We start from the raw sequence: 22,623 nt of genomic DNA, 5'->3' as shown, positions 1-22,623 counted from the left end.
GGTGCATTTAATGCTGCTAAGATATAAAGGATGCTGATAAGAGCAGAGAAGGAGGAACAGCTGTGAGAATATAAATCCTAAACCCTTCAGGACCCTATAGGACTAGAATACCAACACAAATCAGTGCCTTTAAATCTGAGGTGTAGACTACAACCCAACATTTCTTCCTGGTCTGACTAAATGAATCATTGCAGGACTTGTTGTTTATGACTATCCCCTAACGCTAACAGATCAGCTGCTCGGCTTGTGTTTGGTTTACCTGCATGTTAAATTCTCAACACTGTGACCCCGTGAGAGGAGAGGGGTGATCAGTCTCTGTGTGAGAACTGCTGCGTCAGCGTAAACCTCTCTCACGTTAACATTGGAATGAGATGCAGGAAGAGACATCTTTTCTGCCTCTGTGGCTTCATGTGAGGCATTGTCAGAAGAATTTACCCAAGCATGCTTTATACACAGAAATGTGACCTCTGCAATGAACCCACTAAAGCCATCATGCTGACTAGAGGCGTCCAGAGCGGTGGGCAGCTGCAGGTGCAGCATCCAGGAAGTACGTGGTGGATTAGGTACCTTGCTCAGGCGTGAATAGTGCTCGTCATTTTAGCAGGATTGTCCCGTCCTTAAGGCTCTTCCTCTTCAATCATGGTTCTAAAAATGTAACTTTGAGATTATTTCTTGTGACTCACAGTACAGTTACAGTAAAACATTACTTTTCAAAGCATTATCTCAACCATAGCAGATTTTATAATGGATTGTAACCAGATAGGACCATTCCAGAAGCTGCATTTACTTGGTGATATTGTTGTAGTAAGTCAGTCAGTCCAGAAGTAAGTCCAAAACCCTTTTTTCTGCAGGATCATTAAACACAGAAAGCACTTACCCACACAACGACTGATGTAATTGATGCACTCTAGACCTCTTTAAATTTGACCTTTTTCATCAAACATATGCAAACTGATATTTTTCCCATCCTCCAAGGTCTAAATTAACTAAACATACCAGTTATTTTGATCTTGGACCTTGGCTATCCCTGCCTCAAGAGCCATGTAGTTTTATTGTCGACGTTCTTTAAAATAAAATACAAAACTCAGGATATTATGTCCTTTTCATTGTAGCTTCCCAGAGGTTGATGCGATAGCATTGAAAGTTGTACCAAATGAAAGCTAATAAAATGTTCTTGCATATGGTTGGTAACACATTAATACCTGTGTAAATTTGAACTAATTTTAATGCACAAGCAATGTCAGACATTCATATTTTTTATGCTATGGATGACATCATATGACACATAACTTTATCTCAAAATTGTATCTCAAAACCTTTTAATGCACATACATCCCGTCTTATCACTAATTATGTTTTATCTCTTTATTTCACATTGTCAGTTTAGAATCTACCGAAAATTTACACAGGTATTAATGTGTTACCAATCATATGCAAGAACATTTTATTGGCCTTCATTTGTTACAACTTTCAATGCGATCGCATCAAGCTCTGGGAAGCTACAATGAAAACAAGGACATAATGTTCCAAATTTTGCTTTGTTTTTGATCAATGTCAACAATACAACTATATGGCTCTTTAGGCAGGCATAGCCAAGGTCCAAGGTCAAAATAACTGGTATTTTTATATAATTTACACATTAGAGAATGGGAAAAATATCAGTTTGCATATGTATGAAAAAGGTCAAATTTGAAGATGTTTAATGCACCTCGGCCGTACACAGATATTTGATGCTCCTGGAAATGTGTTGTAGTTTTACATTTTACACCTGCAGACTTCATTTTTACTACTCATATGGAGTGAAAATCAGTCAACAGCTATATGTGACAGCAAATAAGAACAAAATTGAGTTGGGTTTTTTTTTTTTAGTAAAATTCATTATAATGAGTTGCAAATCATAATCAGCAATGTTTTCTAAGCTTGAGAAACTGTTTTTGAGCCAAGATGGATTCATCTTGTGTAACACCAGGTCATTTAGCAGTAATAACATTAAACTTGATACTAATGAAATGTCACTTGCAGGGGAGTTCATAAGGGCCTTGTATGAGTCAGAGGAAAATTGCGAAGTGGACCCCATGAGAATACCACCCTCTGTGCTGCCAGACCACCAAGCCAATCTTCGAATGTGCTGTGAATTGGCACTCTGCAAAATCGTTAATTCCCATTGGTGAGTTGTTAATAACTTGAAAATCTTTTGAAAAACACCAGATTATCTCCTTGGAAGCTGTTTTTGTTATACTGACATGTTTTCTGCCTCTTTAGTGTGTTCCCTCGGGAGCTAAAGGAAGTTTTTGCTTCGTGGAGAGTGCGCTGTGCTGAGAGGGGTCGGGAAGACATCGCAGACCGGCTCATCAGCGGTTCCCTTTTTCTGCGCTTCCTTTGTCCTGCCATCATGTCGCCGTCACTTTTCAACCTCACCCAAGAGTATCCCGATGAGCAGACGTCTCGCACGCTCACCCTCATCGCTAAAGTGGTGCAAAACCTGGCGAACTTCTCCAAGTCAGTGCAGTTTGATTAGACTTGTGGCAGTGATCAGACAATTACTAACCCAAGCATGCTTAAAGTTTGTCTGGATAACGAGCTTATGTAGGATTCATTTTTTTAAATTGGCTTAATGACGGGTAGATGACGTTGGTCTTTGAGAGTCCTGCAGCTTTTAGATTTTACCCTCTTTCAAAACACGTAATTCAAATGAATGAGTTACTGATCATTACATGATTAGCTGGTGGATCCATTTTATTTAAATTAGGTGTGTTGAAATAGGGAAACATCTAAAAGGTTCAGGAGAGTTGCCTGTCCAAAACAAAACAAAGCTGCCCATTATATTTTTGTTTCAAACAGTTGTCTTCTCCTCTAGTATCCAGCATGCAAGAACTTTAGTTTGGGAGCATTCACATCAGGATAGACTCGGTCCGATTGGAGACTCGGCTCAGTTGTAGGGAGGTGTATCCATGCAGACCAAGATTGCATTCATACTTTGGTCACACCAGCCAAACCATTAGAATAATATCTCCCCATTCCCACCAGAGGTGGCGCTGCACTAGTATTTAGCAAAAGAGAGGGCAAGACCTGCGTGAAGAAGAAAACTCTGTTTCCTCCACCTGCCAGTTAAACATGGAGACGAAACTATGGCTGTTTTCGGTTTTTATTGTGTCTTATGCAAGTATACTGCAGAAATCCACTGCAACAATGGATGCAGTATGAACACCAGACGAAGCAGAGGACCCTTAACGCCATCGCTATGGATTTACCCACAATGCAATGCTATGCTAAACGCAGGAAGCGACTTTTTTATTATAGACTGCTTCCTGTATTCGGTACGCTTCAAACAGACCGAGACCTGCATTTGTAGGCGGACCGAGTCCGCTTCTTTGATCCAAATCAGAATTCATTTGCTTTCCAAGCAAACGGACTTGAATTCGAATCGAAACGACTGATGTGAATGTGCCCTTTAACTTTTCCGAATTAAAACATAATCAGATATTACAGAAAAGGAGCTTTCAAAATTAGTAGAAATGTGACCAAGGCAATGTGCAAAGCAAATATTAAGAGCAGTGTCATCTGCATATTGGCTGATGTCAACACTACGGAGTCTGTCCGGTGACATTGATAGAAAATAATCCTCACATCACTCATGGCTTTCTCATGGATTACATGAAGAAATGACATAATTAAAGCGTGTTACGTACTCTGCGGGAACATTGTTCTTGTTCTCAGGTTCTCATAACCTGTGATTGGGAGTTCTTCTGGCTTGTTCCTGACACATCAGCCAAGCAAAACTTTCTCTGAGAAGTTCTGTGTACTTGGTTAGACATTTGATTTTGGCATGGTTAATGAGAAAAAGTTGTCACTTCAGTGTTTCCAGTGATGCGAGGTTGCATGCATAGTTTTAAGGATCATGGAGCAGCCGATGATGGATGTCAGAAAGTACAAAATTAAATGCAACATTAACAGCATTTACATGTGACTGTATATGCTCTTGATCGCATGCATGTGGAGTCCAATGTCACCAGACAGGCTCACAGATATACTGGTGAAAATGTTGAATCTGAAGTCTGAGTTACGTTTCCAGTGAAGGTATTTAATTTATACTGAATAAAATAGTGCTAATGCAATGGGATTACTGGATTTATCCCATTCTGGTTTAGTCAACTCACAATTTTGTCTATTGATGATCAACAGATAAAAAAGGATGTTGCAGAAGTTTTACACTAAATGGACTGAAATATGCTGACTTATATACACACATATCCATAAAATGTTGGACACTGGCCCAAGAGGTCTGGACTTTATTCCAACAGGTTTGAAACCAAAAACAGCAAACTTGTGCTGTATTATAACCTCCCATAATGGATGTTTCTTGTTTGGCTTAAATGAATCAGCAGTTGTCCCTTAACTCTGCGCAGCAAGTAATAAGTGAATGAGTAATCTGAACACAGCCTCAATCATCAGGCAATTCACGTTGTTTACTCTCCATGAAACATTAAAAATGAAGCCAGAAGTAATTCTCTGCTCATTCAGACATAAACTGTATTTGACTTTTAACCACTGCTAAGATCCAGTTGAATAATTTTATTTTACTTACAGTTAAATTTGCATTCTTTTGCTGTCTTTTTCTTTTATTTATACCCCTCCATTTCTCTTTCCTTCAGGTTCGGCAGTAAAGAGGAGTACATGTGTTTCATGAACGAGTTTTTAGAGATGGAGTGGGGCTCCATGCAGCAGTTCTTGTACGAGATCTCCAACCTGGACAGTGTCAGCAATGCAGGCGGCTTTGAGGGATACATCGACCTGGGCAGGGAGCTGTCTATACTGCACAGTCTCCTGTGGGAGGTCATGGCTCAGCTCAGCAAGGTAAACGCAGCACAGTTCAGTTGAAATGACACACGACTTTGATGCACCTCAAACTCCCAGAAGACTTGGTAGGAGGAATACCTTTTAAAAGGGTTTTGTTTCCTCCCTGCAGCTGTCTCAGAAACATTTTGGATGCGTGCTCATGGTGCAGAATCTTAGTTGTAACACTGTGCATGTAATCATCTTAAAGATGTCTCGCTGGTCTCTCACCTCAGCATTTTGTTAAATTAGACTGTAACTTGTTTCTCGAGACGAAGCTGCCATCAGCTTGGCAGCATGAGGTGAGTGGAGGTGGGAAAATTGTATTTTAATGAAGGACTAGATCCCATTAAAAATTAGGGATTTTATCAATACACAACAAAAACAGAAACTTTTTCTTTTAAATACAGGACGCCGTCATTAAACTGGGTCCTTTGCCCCGCCTCCTGAATGACATCAGCATGGCCTTGCGTAACCCACACCTCCAGAGACAGCCGAGCCATCAGACGGACAGGATGCAGGACAGACAGTCGGACAGGCTGCTGTCACGGCCGAGCTTCAACCGCGGCATCTCGTCAGAGTTTCAGAATCTCATGATGAGGGATCTTAACAGGTAAGAAAGGTTGTGTTTAGTGTTGTTTTCTGCTTCAAACCATCACAGTTCAGCACTGAATAAAGCTGCGTCCGAGACGATACTATGGGATACGTCGTTTCTCGTCATTTAACAAAGAAACTATTGCAGGAAGGGAACAAAAACTTAGCCTCAGCACTACATGGCCAAATGAACTCCCAGCAGTCTGACATGCACTTATGTCTGTTTTATTTCCTGCTTGTGTTGCTCTCACTCTCATATGTAAGTCGCTTTGGAGAAAAACATCTGCTAAAAAGCCAGCTGACAACCCAGAGTCAAAACTCCGACTCTTCTTTATTTATATTCCTTGTTACAATAATGGGTTAAAATACTGAGATTTTGTACTTTTAATCGCTCTACACTTAGCAGACATTGACCGAGTGCTTTTCAAACCTCATCTTATCGACATTATTCTGCTTTCATTCAGTTCATTCAGACAATATTTATGAAACTACCAGGTACCCGACAGCACATTTCAGAAACATCACAGTAGCATCGCATGTCCCACACCTCCTAAAAATACACACTTGTAATTAGATGCATTAAACATGCATACATAACTGCAAAAAGCAGATATGTATTTGTAAAGCAAGAATAATGTGACAATATGGTTTCCATACACAGGTACATGTTTTTTAAGCAGTTTGAGCTGATATGAGTGAGTTCAAAGTTAATAAAAGCATCCAAATTTAGCAGAAAAAGATGGAACAGTGAGTTTATTCTATGTTTGTTTCATATCTTCAGCTTTTCCAATACGCTCTTATTTAATCGTAGATGCTCTGCAGAGGGAATCAGATGTGTGTAGTGGCTGTGGAAGACCTTCACACTGAGCTTTGAGAAACAAAGTCTTTAGAGATGTTCTTACAACATTAAAAAAAAAAAAAAAAAAAAAAAAAAAAAAAAAGAGATGTTCTTACAGAAAGCTGACACATGCATTGCCTTAAATATGTAAAGGCTGTTTAAGAAAGTGGCCAACATACCATGATCCATGCATACATTTTTATTTCCTCTCTTCTCAGCACATCTTGCTTACACCATGCATTCCTCTGCTGTAGATAAGAACAGGGGTTGCAAGTCTGCCTGCAGCAACTTGGATGGATTTGGAGCTTTTTTTCTAAATATTTTAAACATGTTTTCACAACTGCTTCCACTAAACTACCAAAGCTGATGTCTTCTGTGACGTCGCTCCATTCTGCAGTTTTAACTGTGGTCATGAGCCCAGAACTTACGCTGGTTCTTCTTTGTTTTTGCTTTCATTGTAACCTCTGCTTAGTTTGGGTGCAGAGTGTGTTTTTATATGCAGATGATTAGTGATCAGTTTGTATTCGTCTACAAACCATCTGTGTGCATTCATAGACATGGACCTGAGTATCAGCAGCCACATTAAGTTTAGTACACATTCAGCTGTTTCCTCCAAATTATTTCAATGTTTCTGAGTGATTTAGTAAAATTGCTTGATGTGTTTATTTTCGGCAGACCGGATGACTGTAAAAGCTTATTTACATGTCGGCTGCAGAAATCAATAGAACACCTGCAGCTGATTCACCGCTCGACTACCTTTCCAGCATAAAACTGATTTCACAAACTGCTGTTGGTCTATGAAGCATAAATGGATGAATATAGCGAGATTTGGCTCTAGAAAGCCACAGTCTTACACAGTTTTAGATGTTTTCTTGTTTCAACACACCTGAATCAAATAAAACAGTCTCTGAGGACAACTTGGTAAGTTGTTGGATCCATTTAAATTGGATCAGGGGTCTTAACTCGAACCTGCAGGACTTAACTTGCCTACTCCTGGTCTACTTTCATTATACCTATCAGATCTTGTGGTCCCCACAGTTTACCACCATCAGATCTGGTAAAACTTTCCCTTCAGTCCCCAGAGTTTTGCCCATCTTTTCCCATCTCTTCCCATCTCTCCCTTTTTGGTTCCTGAGTGGCCATCAGCATCATATCCTCACATTTTGTCGCTATATATTTAACATGTACAGGTTTTTAGCATCCGTGGGAGGGTGGGGTTACGAGAGTGGTTTGTGTGTGTGCGCGTGTGTTTATATGGATGTATGATTGATGATGACTATTACATGTATTACATATGTTTTATTTTTATTTTGTTCTTTTGTTATTTATTTATTAACTTATTCTTTTTTTTTCCTGTTTGTAAATTTCTTTCTTTTGTTTTAGTAGACGCTGCTGCTCTTGTTTTGCGTTACTTTTATTTAGAGGACCCCCTTTAAAACCAGATGTTGCATCTCAAGGGTTTATTCCTCTATCAATAAATAAATGTTAAAATAAAAGATAAATAAAAAAAAGAAGCTTTTCGATTTTATGCATGTTTTGTGTAGAAATTAATTTAATTTCTTATTTTTCTCGTACACAAAGAGAAAACTGAACAGTTTTCCCCTCAGCTGCAGCTGGTCTTACTCCCTGCTGTTCTCCAGCTCTATAGATTTCACTCGTTTGCCTTCCCCCACCTCCACCGGAGGGGTCATGCCATCCCGCTCTCAGATGAGTTTTCAGGACCGCGACCACCCTCATCGAGCCTCCAAAGACATGTTTTACGTATCGCGTCCTCCTCTGGCTCGCTCCAGCCCGGCGTACTGCACCAGCAGTTCGGACATCACAGAACCAGACCCTAAGGTGAGTTTTTATCACACTGAACTGGGGAATCATCATTCCATCCACTAGTTTAATCCTTCCCAAAGTGAGGTCAGTATGACGTGCATGCTGGTCATACTTTTGAGAATCTGCCATCGTGTTGTTGAGGCTCTAGTTTTATCATGGCATCTGCTTTTTTTTTTCAATGATTCACCTCGCTACTCATCCTAGCGGTATTTCCTGGGAAATACTTTCAGGCATTCCGATACCCAAGCAGGCGTGGCGGTAAAAACACCTGCACCACCCTCACCCATGTCATCCGTTGGCCACATAACATAACAAAATAACAGGGGCACACTAGCCTCTCATATCCCTTATTATCTAGGTGCTCAGTGTCAGTAAAAGCGTATCTATGATGGACCTCCAGGATTCCCGAATGAACAGCGTGTCTAACCTGCAGTCGGTGGACATGCTCAACTCCTCCCAGGCCTCCATCGCCGGTATGGGCAGCTTCGGAGGGCTGAGCAGCGGAGGCGGTGGCGGCCTGGGGTCGGGCCTGAGCAGCCAGCTGCGGGCCGGTGGGAGGTTGTCAGCTGGCTCTGGCGGCTCCAGCATGTCCGGCGGCCTCCGGCTGAGCCAGCTGAGCCAGATGGGCACCACCACCGACTCGCTATCCCAGCAGCAGCAACAGCAGGCCGCCGCCATGCGCTACCCGCTTTCCTTCCAGAATCCCCTCTTTCATCTGGCGACGGCTGATGGGCCTCAACAGCAACAGCTCCATCACCAGCACAGCCGGGCTCAACCCCCAGCCCCCCTCCTCCTGGCCCCAGAGCCTGAGCCTTCTCATCAGACCTACATCCCACAGTTTGCCCATGGGGGCTTCTCACGCAGTGAAGATCTGTCCACGCTCAGGACCAGGGACGGTCACCTGGGCCAACCCAGCATCATCCACTCACACAGCTACAGTGACGACTACAGCAGGGCGGACTATGGACGCCGGCAGATGTCCATGCACATGCAGGTAAATGTTGCTTCAGTGACGCCTTGAAGTCGTTCAACTTTAGTTTATTTGATTGTTTTTTTTCCAACTATATTTATAAATATGATCATCAGAAAACCCAACGTTGATGTCATCAGTCATATTTTGCAGGAACGGGGTCAGAAATGAAGATGGAATCATTTTAATAATCTGTCACATAAAGCAGCATGTTCCAGCATCAACGTGTTAAAAGTCCATATTTGTCTGTTGAATACACATAAAAGTTCTCATTTATTATTTGCTTCTTTCTTAGGACAATCTCCAGCAGCAACAAATGATGGGCATGACATCCCAGACAGGAACCTCTCACTCCTCCTTGGCAACCACCCCTCCTTCCACCGTCCAACCCATGCGCCAGAGTTCTGTTGCGCCACCTCCCACCCAACGCGTCAAGTCCCAGACCTCCCATCAGCTGTCCGTCAGCGCGGCCGCCCCCCCCTCTGCTTCTGGTAAGACCCGGCCGCAGAGCGGGAACCTCCTTCAGTCGCCGGAGTCCGGATACGGCGGCAGGCAGCAAGGGCCCCGGCAGCTGTCTGTCAAAGACAACACCGCCCCGGGTCTTCCCCACCAGCAGAGTTCTGTCAGGGAAAGTGGGAGTCCACAAGGAACGACCAGTCAGAGCACTCAGCAGTCGCCACAGCAGTCTCAGCAGCACCTTCTTAAACCCACCATGAGCAAACAGGTAATATCTACACACTTTCTCCCATTTTTTTATCAGCTCAGCTGTCACTGAGCAGAGATTTAAGAGTTTCTGCAGCTCTTTTTGTGCAATCTGGTGCATAAAATGTACAACATGTCGCTCTGAGGCATTTTGGGCAACATCCTGCATAACATGCCTCATTATGAAAGTAACTTTCATCCAGCTAGAAACTCAACGTACTGCCCTTTCTTTGCAGGGTTCCCAGTCTCCATCTACACTCAACCCTCCAACCCCGGCGAACGAGCGAACAGTGGCGTGGGTGTCCAACATGCCCCATCTGTCGGCTGACATCGAAAGCTCCAGGATTGACCGCGAAGATTTCAAACTGAAGGAGTACTCGAAGAGCATGGATGAGTCACGCATGGATAGAGTAGGTGTCCTTTTCTTTAAAAGTTTACTCTGAAAATCACGAGGCTTGATTACAGACAACTTTGGTTGTTATGCGTAAAAAAGCAGTGATGTGTCGTTCACGAACGAGCCGGCTCCAAGAACCAATTCTTTCTAGTGAATGAGAAGAACTGATTGATGTCTAAAAGAACCGAGTTTTTCAGAAGGGACAGGGCTTTATTTTGATGTTCCCTCAATGAGGTTAATACATGTACAGAAGGAAAAAGCAGTGTAGTGGTACAGACCAGGGACACAGAGAGAACCGGAAACCAGGTTTAATTTACAAATGTTTGAGGAAGAAAATGGAGAAACGGATTCTTTAAAATGTCCAAATGTTCAGGTTTTGGCCTTTATTCAATTTATTTGCTTGGTGTGGTTCTGTGTCTAGTCATTTGTTGAAATGTTTGATTAAAATATTAAACCCAACTTTTTTTAAATGAAAAACGCTTAAAAATAAGGCTCTTGTGATAAAAACAAACCACTCAGAAGTGCTAAATAACACTAAAAGTAAAAAGAAAAGCTCTACATGATACCAAATAGAGAACCATTTAGGAGTTGAAAAAGCCGACTGAGTCAAAAGAGCCGAATCTTTGAAAAGAGCTGAACTTCCCATCACTAAAAGAGAAACTGAACTGTGAGTAGCTCAGAGTAGTAGTTCTCAAATGTTTTGAGAACTACTACTACTACTACTACTACTAAGATTCAACACGCGTTAAATTTAACGTAAACACAACATCAGGGTTCAAGACTTTTGGGGATAGATTTAAATACCGTTTATTGGTCGCTACCTTCAGAAGACCCGACCTAACCCCGCCTACTTCCTTTATCCTAAACATTCCCTTTACGTCATAGGGTCAGGACAATCGAATCAAAAAATCAATAATCGGGATTTTTTTGCTTCACAATTTTAAAATCAGTTTTTTTGTTAAAAAATCTTCTAAGTTTTTTGTAATTTCCTCTGTTTTTATTGATCTTTTTACTCGTCTTCTTAGGCATTATAGCAGTAGAATGATGGTCTGCCTTTTTGGGTTGTTTTTTTCCTCGTTGAAATCATGAAAAATGATGAGCAAAAAAAATTTTTGTACATTATTTTTGTTTTTAATTGACAAAAATCAGCAAAATCAAAGAATTATGAGAATCGCAATTTAAATCGAGTCGGCACCAGAAAAAAATCAGAATTGAATCGAATCGGGACGAAAGCATATCGTCACAGCCCTAATATGTCAGGAGCGCTGAAGTCCGGTCCTGGAGATGGCCGCGTCCCTTCTCCAACACACCTGAATCACCTGTCTGAGTTACCTCATGCACATGCCATCCTTCTCTGCAGAGGCTTGGTAACAAACAGGGTTGGAGATGCGATGCATCTAAAAGCTGCAGGATGGTGGATCTCCAGGACCAGACTCGGGCACCCTGCTCTGCATGCTGTCTCAGTTGTTGCAACCTTTCAAAGTCATGATTTATTTAACCTTCTTGTTTCAGTTCTTCATAGCTTTATAAAATCACCATTTTTCCAACCCTAAGGTTACATTTACATTTTTATCCAAATGATCACAAATCTGCTGCAGTTTTCCAAGATTCATCGGTTGTTTTTGTTCTTTGTTTGTTTGTGTCACAGTCTGAATGATTGTGGATGAAATGGTTTTGGTTTTTTTTATCCTCACCACCACCGTGACCCCCTTCCTGGATGTTTAGCTGACCTTCTGTCTGCATCTCTGGCTCAGGTGCGGGAGTACGAGGAGGAGATCAACTCCCTGAAGGAGCGCCTGGTGATGTCCCACAAGAAGCTGGAGGAGTACGAGCGGAGGCTCCTCATGCAGGAGCAGCAGACCAATAAGATCCTCCTTCAGTACCAGAATCGACTCGAGGACAGTGAGAGGAGGCTACGGCAACAGCAAGTGGAAAAAGACTCCCAAATTAAAGGAATAATTAGCAGGTAAATGGAGGCTGTTGTTGGGATGGAGGGAAACAGACAGCGGAGACATTGTGATTTTTTTGTGTGTGTAGGGACGCCATGAACTGGCCACATTCTTCCTTTTTTTGCTTTTTATGGATCTTTTGCTGTACATACTGTCAGTTTTTCCCAGATACGTGGCTTATTCTCGAAGACTCTGATGGGTACCAGTAATTAAAACCATCATTCTTGTGAGCAGTAAGTGGAGGCAGGAGGCGTCCACAGCACAACTTTAGCATCTCTTTAACAAGATGAAACATGAACTTGAAGCAGTTATGGCCTAAAATGCACATATTGCATGTTTGAAAAGGACTTTATTTACCAGAGGTTGTTATCTTGCACAGAATATTGCAGGGTAGGACGCTGGTTTCAGTTTCATTAAGCGCTGTAGCCCTCAGGCCAAGGCAGGGAGCTGTATATTGAAAGCCAAAGCTGCCGACATGTAATGAGTGGCAAATTAAATGAGAGACTGTAATATGGAGGACAGAGATCTGTATCTTCTCGGATAAGTATGCAGGGCATGTTCCCCTGTGGCTGCCTCTGTTCAAGCTCAACAAAAAGACTGATTGTCCTCTAAGCTCTTGTTGCAGCAGATCAGCTGTCCCAACCCCGCAACATGGCTTATTTGTTGTTAGGAGCTCTGCAGAAAACTCCAGCCGCATCTTAACTTATTGAGTGTTTATATATTTATTTTAATTGTAATGGGGCAGTCTTTGAGCGCAGCCTTTACTTTTTATTGATTGCCAACTAATGAAGTAGTTGAAGGGAAAAAGAGTGGAACATCGATCGCTTCTCAGTTGTATTCAAGCACGAAAACCAAATATTGGCTCTGCTTGCAGGACTCCTGCAGGATTCTGTGTGACTGCACAGTAAGCACTGCTGTCTAGCTTAGCCGTGTCTTTAATGGAGAAAGTTCAGTTTAAAAGGGGAAATATGTGCAATATGTTCACATCTGCAACTGAAGGGTGGATATCTGTGACGGAGAATGTTGCCACTTCTAATCCACTCCAGGGAAGAAGACTTGGAATGAAGAGAGTCCTGCGCATCTTACCTTGTATATAAAGCATCAGTAAAACATCCTCCCTCATCCTGAGCTGTTGCACCCACCAGCAGCCTTTTTTTTTTTTGTTTGGTTTTTTTTTTTTAATTAACAAGAGTTCTGCTGTTTAAACTGGATTCTGGACTCATGTAAGAGATCCACTTAGCTTTTAGTTGAATCTGCCACCAGATTGCACAGTAAAGCACAGCAGGATCACCAGTTTGTAACTTTAAAGAGAAAGTAAAAACATGCCTGCACCTTTCAAAGAATTGCTTTGGACTTTCGTGCACAGGACTATGGAAGACCACGGTTTGATGTACGCTCTTCCATTTTAAACTGAGGTGAATCCTCTTCACTGAAGGACTGCCGACGTTTCTCTCTGCAGAAGGATCGCTGGGACTCGTACCGCTCCTTTTTATTTATATATATATAGATATATATCCATCAGAACGCTGTAATAAAAGGGGAGAAGAACGTCGCTATGTCACAGACGTAACTTGAATCAGTCGGTGAAGGATGAAGATTCAAGCAGAAAGGCAAAGAACTGTGCCGAATGAAACATAAACTGTGCGAGAGCTTGAAGCTTCATCCACGATTATCACCCCCTCCCCCTCCCCCGCCTTTGGGTAGTGCAAAGACAAATGTGCACACATAAAGCACAAGCGTGCAGGAAACTCTTGTCAAGGCTTACACTTGTGACCTACGCTGATCATCTGAGGATGAGTTAAGTAGCAGATCTGGATGCTTCCAAGTCACTTTTACTCCCAGCTGACTGAGCCAGACCATGCACTGCAAAACATGTGCATCATCTGGACACGTTGTGAATTTTAAATGCACAAAAGTGAGCAGTGCAGAGAGCGCGGATGAGGAAAAGGTTACTGTCTCAGGCCATCCTGCTGGACTGAGTGGACTCCAGGATCTTAGTGAAGCAACAAGTGCAACCATGGCCTTATGTTGTAGTTCCATCCACACCTGACTTTTCTGTGCAGCTTTCACTCTCAGATGTCTGTTAGTGAAAGTGCGAGCTCAGGTTCTGCAGCAGGAGTGCACAACGACAACTTCACATCACGTCTCCTGCGTAGACTTAAAAAAGTTTCAGAAAACATCCTTTTTTCTGCAGAACTGAGACACTTGTAGAGATTTCCTTTCAGAGAAGCCTTAACGTTCTGTGCGTAAACTTTCCTTTCAGCTCAGAGCAACTCCAGGATCTGTCATTCTGTTCCAACCATCTGATTTAAACCAAAGCCACTTATTCAGTCAGCTCACGCTACTTTAAATCCACTGAACCCACTTTACCTGTAGCACTTGTATCCATATATTTTTTGTCTTCAGGCCAAATCCCGTTAGTTGGCTACAGGCGCTCCTTTTTTTTTTTTTTTTTTAAGTCCCAATATATGAATTATAAATATGGATAAAACTATTTATCTTCCCCAAGCTGTTTGCTGTGAACTGAAGAGATTTATGTTTTAAAACAAAATGCAGCAACTATAGTCTTTGTTGCACCTGTTATAGTAATAATCTATTTTTAACTATTATTATCCATAGCATTATCAATTCAGTGATGCAAGAGCCATAACAATAATATTATATGAGATGTATATGAATTTATTGAGAGTGAGATTGTAACTATTTTAACCTTGCAATAGCTAAGTTTTTAGCCGGAGAAGCGCAATAACAGATACAATATGTCTTCATGTGCTCGTGCACATGCACATGCAGGATCCAGATGCATGTGTGCCTCATGTGTACATAAAGAAACAGTGACTTCCTGCCAAACTCTTCTAGCAGCTGCCGTCTGCAGAATCCAACCAGACCAGTGCAGAGAACAACACAGACACTGATGACGCGACTCTGTATGTATTTCAGTTCTTTTCCTTGTTCTTTTGGCTTTTTCTGATCTGTACGGTGTTTGTGAACTTTATCTTTTTAAATGAAAGCCTGCTGGATATCATTTATTAATTAAAGCAAAGCTGATTTTCCTTTCCTTGTATGATTTTGCTGTATATGCTTGGTATGACTTTTGACATGCAGTCCGTCATTGGTGGTGACGTGGTGATAAGAATCGGTGTTTACGAAAGTTTAGAGAGTACTGTCACTTTGACATATGCAGTCACAGTATGACTTCATCATTACAGAGTTATTCTCATCTTATTATTTTCTTTCTCCCTCTTCAGAGACATGGAGAACACTCTGGTGTCGGTATATCTGCCTCTCTTTTGTAGCAAGCATATGTTGACAGGCTGTATAGATTGTACTACGGCAAGCCCTCTGTTCAAACCATGCAAATGAACCACAGTGGTGATGAGGTTCGGCTTGATGTGCGTGCGACTGACATGGCTGATAGCAACAGCCGAGGTTTCATTTTCATTCCTGCGCAGACCTGCGTCAAATAGCTGCAAATAGTTCTTGTTTGAGCAAGACGAGGCGACGCACCAGCACTAATCCGATGTGAAGGTAAGTTCCCAACCAAACAAACGCTGCACATGAGGCTAAACGAAACAAGCAGAAACCCAAAAGGAAAGTATTTGCATCTGCTTTCTGATGCAGGTCTGCGTTTTTCCTGACTTTACGTTAACTTTACATCCTTTTGTTTCTTGCCTTTTTTTTTCTCTGTAGCAAAATATTCCGACTTTGTGACCTCATGTTGGTGGATTTATTGTTTTGATTCAATGTACGACTTGACCTCAAAAGCACACTACTTGAAGTACAACTGGATCTTCTCTTTTCTTTTCCTCTTCCCTCCTTTTTGTAACATATCACCCACACTAAATCATTGTCTGCCTTTTGAAGTCATGTGGAATCTTAATGCTGTAAACCTCATGTTGCATTCATTGTTTTCTGGGACCGTGCAAATATTTCTGTCTGTGCTTATGATTGACTCTTTTCCTTTCCTATTCTCTTCTTTTGTAACAAAAAAAATAACAACTCAACACTGTACATTATTTATGGAATAAAACATCCAAACACTTATGTTTGAAACTTTACCTGTGGATTTTCATTCTTTATTGTCCAACATGTGCCTCTGTCTTCTTAATAAAATGACATGAATGTGATGAAAACAAAGTCCCCAGGAGTGACGCATTATGACTCAGACGGTGGGGTTTTGGATTGATTAAACACTTGGATTATAATCTTAATCCACAAGTGTAAACCTTTTGGCTCATTAATTAACATAAATGTGAGATTTGACTCCTTTTGTTTGCTTTTACAAAATCTTAACATCCCATCAAACCCATTCCAAGTCCATTCTCTCCAGTAGCCGGGATGAAACTTGGGGAGTCAGGAAGCTATGAAATCTATGACGTAAAGAGGGATTTTTATTTATTTACTGACAGCATGTTTAGATCAGCCAGCTGGCTGCCAGAGAGATGTGTGGAAAACATGGGAGAATCCGGCGAGCTGGGAAAACCTGCGCCGTCCGCTGGCTCATGAAAACTGCAGCCGTTTCCTCGCTCATATCTGCGAGCCTTTGAAATGATTAGTCAAAGGATTTTCCACTCGTGACTTGGTCAGTTACTGTTACATAAGATGGTGGGGGGCGGGGGGGAGGGGGGGGGGCAATTCCCTGGGGATGATTGGGATCCATTTATTGCACCAGAAACTGAGCGTAATTACCCACAGTTGGCCTCATATTGCTCTTTGTAAACACCTTAAATTGGACACAAATGCTTTGATGAATCCCATGAGGAGGCGAGGCGAGGGGGGGGTGGTGCGAGAAGAGATAAGGCTCCCCCAGTGAAAATTGGCAGTGCCTTATAAAGCATGGCATGAGTTGCTGCTGCGCAGCTTCCCAGGCTGGGCTGCTAGTCGGGGTTTGGGAACCAGGGAAACGGCAGCTGTTCATGGCTGCGCTGCTGTTGAGCCACATGTTGGAGATGCACCTGCTCAACGTCTTGTTTATCTAAAACTCATAATACTCCCTCTCTTTCTGTCACCCTCCCTCTTTCTCCCCCTTTCTCTCTTTCTCTGCTTCCAAGACTCATGGCTGTGGAGGATGAGTTAAGGGGAGGACCCATTCTTGAGCCAAAAACCCGGATTTTCGCTGATCAGGTCTGTGAGACTGCTTCTTCTGTCGTCGCGTCCGTACAGTGGCCCGTGCTATCTCCCTCCCCCGCCCCCCCCGCTGCTGTTATGGTTCTGTCTGCTGTATGTATGTGGTCCCTCTGATTGGCTTGCCCTGTCCCTGACCTGTTCTTTGTGTTTGGCTTTGACTGCCGTCCGTCCGCCAACATGTCAGGGAGCTTTGAAGATGAAAGAGTGTTGCTGTTTGCATTCCTCAGCTTGGAGCTGGGTTGCAGAGCACATCCGGGCCTGTGATGGTGTCACCAGCGCTGCAGCATTTCTGTCGCGCATGTCGGGCTAAAAACCCCTCAAACCAAATGACGCAGAACCCGACTTACATTCAAGTTATTGAACAGCTGAGCCTGAAATCTTAATATACAGCGTGGTGCGTCTTCAGGAGCTTCCTTCCTTCTGTGCTTTTTGTCTCATGCTCCCAACACGCCCCCCTTGCTTATCCTCTCAAATTGAACCAAACCCACTTTTAAGCATGAGTCATGCTGCAAATACAGCGAGTATATACGCACATACCTATCTATGTTGTCTATGCATATGTGTGGCTAAAAATGGAAGCCGTAATTCGAGCAGTGGCTCACTCGTTCTCACTGACGTGGACTTCTGTTTAATGACGACTCAGACAGAAGACTACAAGCAGGTCTTCGTTCAGACCATGTCTATAAAATAACTTTATAGACGTGGATTTAAATGACAGGATCAATAGGTGCATTAAGACAGTGTTTCAGCTTGGAATTGTGAGTCTAAAATTATAAAATCCCATTTTCGCAACATGTTGACTTTGTAAAATGTAGACAAAAATAGATCACTTTATGGTAGAAACTTTGCTCAAACCCTGTCAGACACAATCTGATACTTATAATCAGAAGATTACGCCTTAATCATTCTGACATATCACGCAAATAAAACCTAAAAAACTTCCTTTTATTTTTTTCATTTTTTATAAAGATTTTGGTTAAAATGGACTTTTTAAAATTTTAGCTGAACAACACATCTGGGAAAAGTCCTAGAAGCGACCGGTGGAACATCTCACTACATGCTGGAGGTTCATTAGAAAACAAGTATCTGACAATGATTAGGTGTAAATATTGTAAGTTTACTTTTCAGTGATACAGTAAAACAAACTTTAGACTCTTTCTTCTTTACAATTTAATCGTGATTCTACGGAAGCTGATAGCGGTCATTCCTGCCATTTATTTATTGATTTATTTATTTTTCAAAGGAGAGTTTGGTCGTATGGCGCATTTCAAAGTGCCAAACATAAAACATTAAAAGCATTACAGATAATGCAAAGAAAGCATTAAAAAAATGCAGCAACAAAGAGCAAAAATCACAATTGAACCAGAAATTAAATTAAAATGATGAAAAGCAAGATGGCTTTTAAAGTTACGGTGCAGATTTCATGAGAGAAGAGATGGATTTTTTGTTTTATGTTTTCATCTCAGGATAATAATTTAAGTACCGGTCAGGACAGATAGCGGCCCTATCTGAGTACAGCCGGACATTTTTCCTTCCCCTGTTGCTCCTGCTGCCTTTACAACTCAGGATGGCGGTCTGAATTACAGTCAAGACTCAATGCAATCCACTGGTTTCCATTATCAGGCTGTTATTTTCTTTCAACTGGCTTCAAATCAAATGACACTTATTTATTTCTGTACATTTAAAAGCAACTATTATTGGTCAAAGTTCTGGTAGCTCATAGCAAGAATATGAAGACGTAAGTAAAATCAATAGAAACCGAAATCTATAAAAATCAAGATTAAAAATAAACTGTCTTCATTGTTTCTGCTCAGATACATCTGCTTACTCTGTAAACATCAAGCCTCTGGCTAATGGACGTTATGCCAACGGGAAGATTTAAGGACAAAGCAGAGCTTTCAGAACATGTTTCTTTGTTAGATTTTCCTGTTTGGGAGAACTTCAGCGACTCAGAAAAGTATATAAATGGTCAAAAACAAATGGAGAAAACAAAAGTCGTCTCGGATTTGTGCCTCACTGTGTTTAAGATCCCCTTGTTTTAATTACACAGTGTTCAACGTTTTATGTTTTAATGGGCTGTACGGCGGCATAGCGGCTAGCACTGTGGCCACAGCACGATGGTTGCTGGTTTGAGCCTTGACTTGGAGGGGGGGTTAAACAGTGGTCTTTCTGTGTGTAGATTGAGTTAGTTTGGACTACACCATCCAAAGACATGCATGCTAGGTTAAACCTCTTCAAATTTGACCTTTTTTGTCAAACATATGCAAACTGATGCATATTGCATATGGTTGGTAATACATTAATACTTGTGTAAATTTGAACTAATTTTAATGCACAAGCAATGTCAGATATTCTTATTTTTTATGCTATCATATGACGCATAACTTTATCTCAAAATTGTTACCTTTAATGCACATACATCCCATCTTATCACTAATTATGTTTTATCTCTTTATTTCACATTGTCAGTTAAGAATCTACCGAAAATTTACACAGGTATTAATGTGTTTACAACCATATGCAAGAACATTTTATTAGCTTTCATTTGGTACAGCTTTCAATGCTATCGCATCAAGCTCTGGGAAGCTACAATGAAAACAAGGACATAATGTCCCAAATTTTGCTTTGTTTTTGAACAACGTCAACAATAAAACTATATGGCTCTTGAGGCAGGGATAGCCAAGGTCCAAGATCAAAATAACTGGTATGTTTAGTTAATTTAGACCTTGGAGAATGGGAAAAATATCAGTTTGCATATGTTTGATGAAAAAGGTCAAATTTGAAGAGGTCTAATTCTTGGTTCATTCTCCATTGGAATGAATGTTAGCATGTTTCCTTCATGCTAGTACGTTGGTTTTAAGGTCACAGTTTGGTACGTATGTTGGTTTTAAGGTCACAGTTTGGTACGTATGTTGGTTTTAAGGTCACAGTTTGGTACGTATGTTGGTTTTAAGGTCACAGTTTGGTACGTATGTTGGTTTTAAGGTCACAGTTTGGTACGTATGTTGGTTTTAAGGTCACAGTTTGGTACGTATGTTGGTTTTAAGGTCACGGTTTGGTACGTATGTTGGTTTTAAGGTCATAGTTTGGTACGTATGTTGGTTTTAAGGTCACGGTTTGGTACATGTGTTGGTTTTAAGGCCACGGTTTGGTACATATGTTGGTTTTAAGGTCACGGTTCGGTTCGTTTCTGGTACAGTATGGGAACAAATGCAAAACGAAAAACTGCTTTACGGTTGGTGCCACCAGAACAAAAAGAAAAAAGCTTCGATAATTCTTTGATAGTAAATTACCAAATAAATAGCATGATTTTTTTGTATTTCTATGGGAGAAAACAGTATCAGAATATCAGCACGTGTTGCCATGGAGGGAGAGGTCTTTCTAAGAGTATTAGTATGAATCGTAGGATTTTACATGAAAATTCCAATTCTTAGGGCTTAAAAATGCCACTTTCATCTGCTCTACAGTGTAGATAAACTGCATCAAATTAATTCTGAATATCAAATGAAAGATAAAGAAATGGTTCCGCATGCTTCCTGTTCTGTGTTCCTTTTACTTAACGCTCTCAAAAAGTAGCCCTCTCACAAGTTCCCCATTTCACAGGATCAAGTTGGCAAATCTTCTTTAATAAATTGCAAGAAAAAAATCAAAGAAAAGCCTTTCAGGAGATTTCTAGTTGCCCTTCAAAGCAGCAGGGAGGGAATAAGATAATTAAACATGCCAGGAGGAAGAGCTGACAGAGGCTTCATCAGTGTCACAACAGTGATCTTTATTGCAGCTAATGTGACCATGATATATTCTGAGAAAACATATTTTACAGCGTTAATGCAGCACAGCATGTTTGGAAAGCACTTCTGAAGTATAAAGTCTGCCGTCTCCGTGACGGGTACTCATGTAACTGGTGAACTCTGCTGTCAAATGGATTAAATTTTAAGCTGAGGATGGAAAATGACGTCAGCCTCAGAAAATGCTGGCGAATGTGGAGAATAAAATATTTTGACTTTGATTCAGTTGTAACAAAAAAAAAATGACATGGAGTCACATTTCAAGAAAAATATCTTTTGATTTGTGTCCATTAACACAGTTTGTGTAGATTTTTATGTTACTTGAAAGGGAAATAACTATATAAGGGAACTCTGTGTTACCACCAAGCTGCAACTTCCTTTGGTTTAAAGTGAAACCAGTGCAGAAGTGCCAAAAGTTGCAGTTCCCCCCTCATCCGCCAGGGGCAGCAAAAGGGGTGTGAAACTACCCATTCAAAAGGCCAACTTCACTGCAGAAATAAATGTTTACAGCCTGGTTCATAAAACAGTTTAGGTTTAATAGGTCAGGTTTACCTTCATGACAACTGTGGGGTAGTGAATTCTTTTAAAAACTGATCAATTTAGAAGTAATTTAATCTTGAAATATGGCCATTGACAGGTATCTGATGTCCCGCTGCAAGAAAGCTGAGTGTAGCACAACTTTTTAGCTAGGTAACAGAGCACCTTAGCTGTAGCCTGGCTACCTTTGTTAGCTAATTCAGGTTAGCTTGGTTAGCTATTAGCAGAGGTGGCAGTTCCTGGTCCAGAAAGTAAAAGCCCTGTTCCGACTAGTCACCAAACGGGCTGAATTTAATGAGCAGAGTTTATTTGTCAGGTAAACGAGCCTGTTAGTGAAAACACCTGTTCTAAATGTACAGGTAGATCCAAAAACATGGCAGGACTTTTACTTTCTGGACCAGGAATGGCCACCTCTGGCTATTAGCTACAGGCAGCTGGAAGTTGGGAGTCAATCATTCACCCCCATGTTTAGAGCTCCTTCTCAGCTCCACCTCATTGCCAACTTTTGCTTTTTCAGATAGACATGCGTTACGCTGCCAAGATGGCGACAGTGAGAACAGCCCAATGAGTTCCAATTCAGTTCTTTAGAAATCTACGGGTGACGTCATGGACACGCCGTCCATCTTTTACATGCAGTCAGTGGCCACCAAGTTTCAGGAAATAATCACAAAATGCCTGTTAGGCCTCGTTTCAGCCAGAGGGTGTGGGTCGGGACGGTTAACTGTGATGTCGTTGAGTTTCTACAGCTAACCGTAATCTGATTTAAGAGGTGGAGTCTCAACTACATGACAATAGATGCCTCACCTACTCACAGAGCAACGCCTCAAAGTGTAACCTGAGAAGTAAAAACCAAAACACAACTCAGAAACAATGGAGAATGACGTTGATCTAAAAGTTTGTGGTCTTTCTACTTGGCCTGTGGTTGTTTATTATGACCGATGTTCTGTGAAACGATTTTAAACGGAGATTTGAACAACACAAAGAAGATCTGTTGCTCTGAACAAGGAGCCATTCCTGCTTTGATTTTATGGAAGGTAAAATCAGGACTTGATCATTTTTTCTTTTTTTAA

The 22,623-nt window shown here is 41.4% G+C and overlaps 1 protein-coding gene across 1 annotated transcript in view; it reads left to right on the top strand.

The window, feature by feature from the left end:
• syngap1b (synaptic Ras GTPase activating protein 1b) overlaps positions 1-22,623 on the top strand; it is a gene marked incomplete at both ends in the record, with an annotated part of 236,922 nt that overhangs the window by 200,492 nt on the left and 13,807 nt on the right. The window contains 10 exons of the mRNA XM_079240840.1: positions 2,023-2,167; positions 2,263-2,499; positions 4,653-4,854; positions 5,244-5,446; positions 7,906-8,104; positions 8,490-9,083; positions 9,355-9,783; positions 9,998-10,171; positions 11,910-12,121; positions 17,156-17,228. Of these exons, the coding sequence (XP_079096966.1) occupies positions 2,023-2,167; positions 2,263-2,499; positions 4,653-4,854; positions 5,244-5,446; positions 7,906-8,104; positions 8,490-9,083; positions 9,355-9,783; positions 9,998-10,171; positions 11,910-12,121; positions 17,156-17,228 (2,468 nt within the window). The remainder of the gene's footprint in view (positions 1-2,022; positions 2,168-2,262; positions 2,500-4,652; positions 4,855-5,243; positions 5,447-7,905; positions 8,105-8,489; positions 9,084-9,354; positions 9,784-9,997; positions 10,172-11,909; positions 12,122-17,155; positions 17,229-22,623) is intronic.

Source organism: Telmatherina bonti, assembly GCF_933228915.1.
Source record: "Telmatherina bonti genome assembly, chromosome: 5".
In the NCBI taxonomy this organism is placed as follows: Eukaryota; Metazoa; Chordata; class Actinopteri; order Atheriniformes; family Telmatherinidae; genus Telmatherina; species Telmatherina bonti.
The sequence above is the reverse complement of the archived record's forward strand: the minus strand, read 5'-3'. Positions and strand labels throughout refer to the sequence as shown.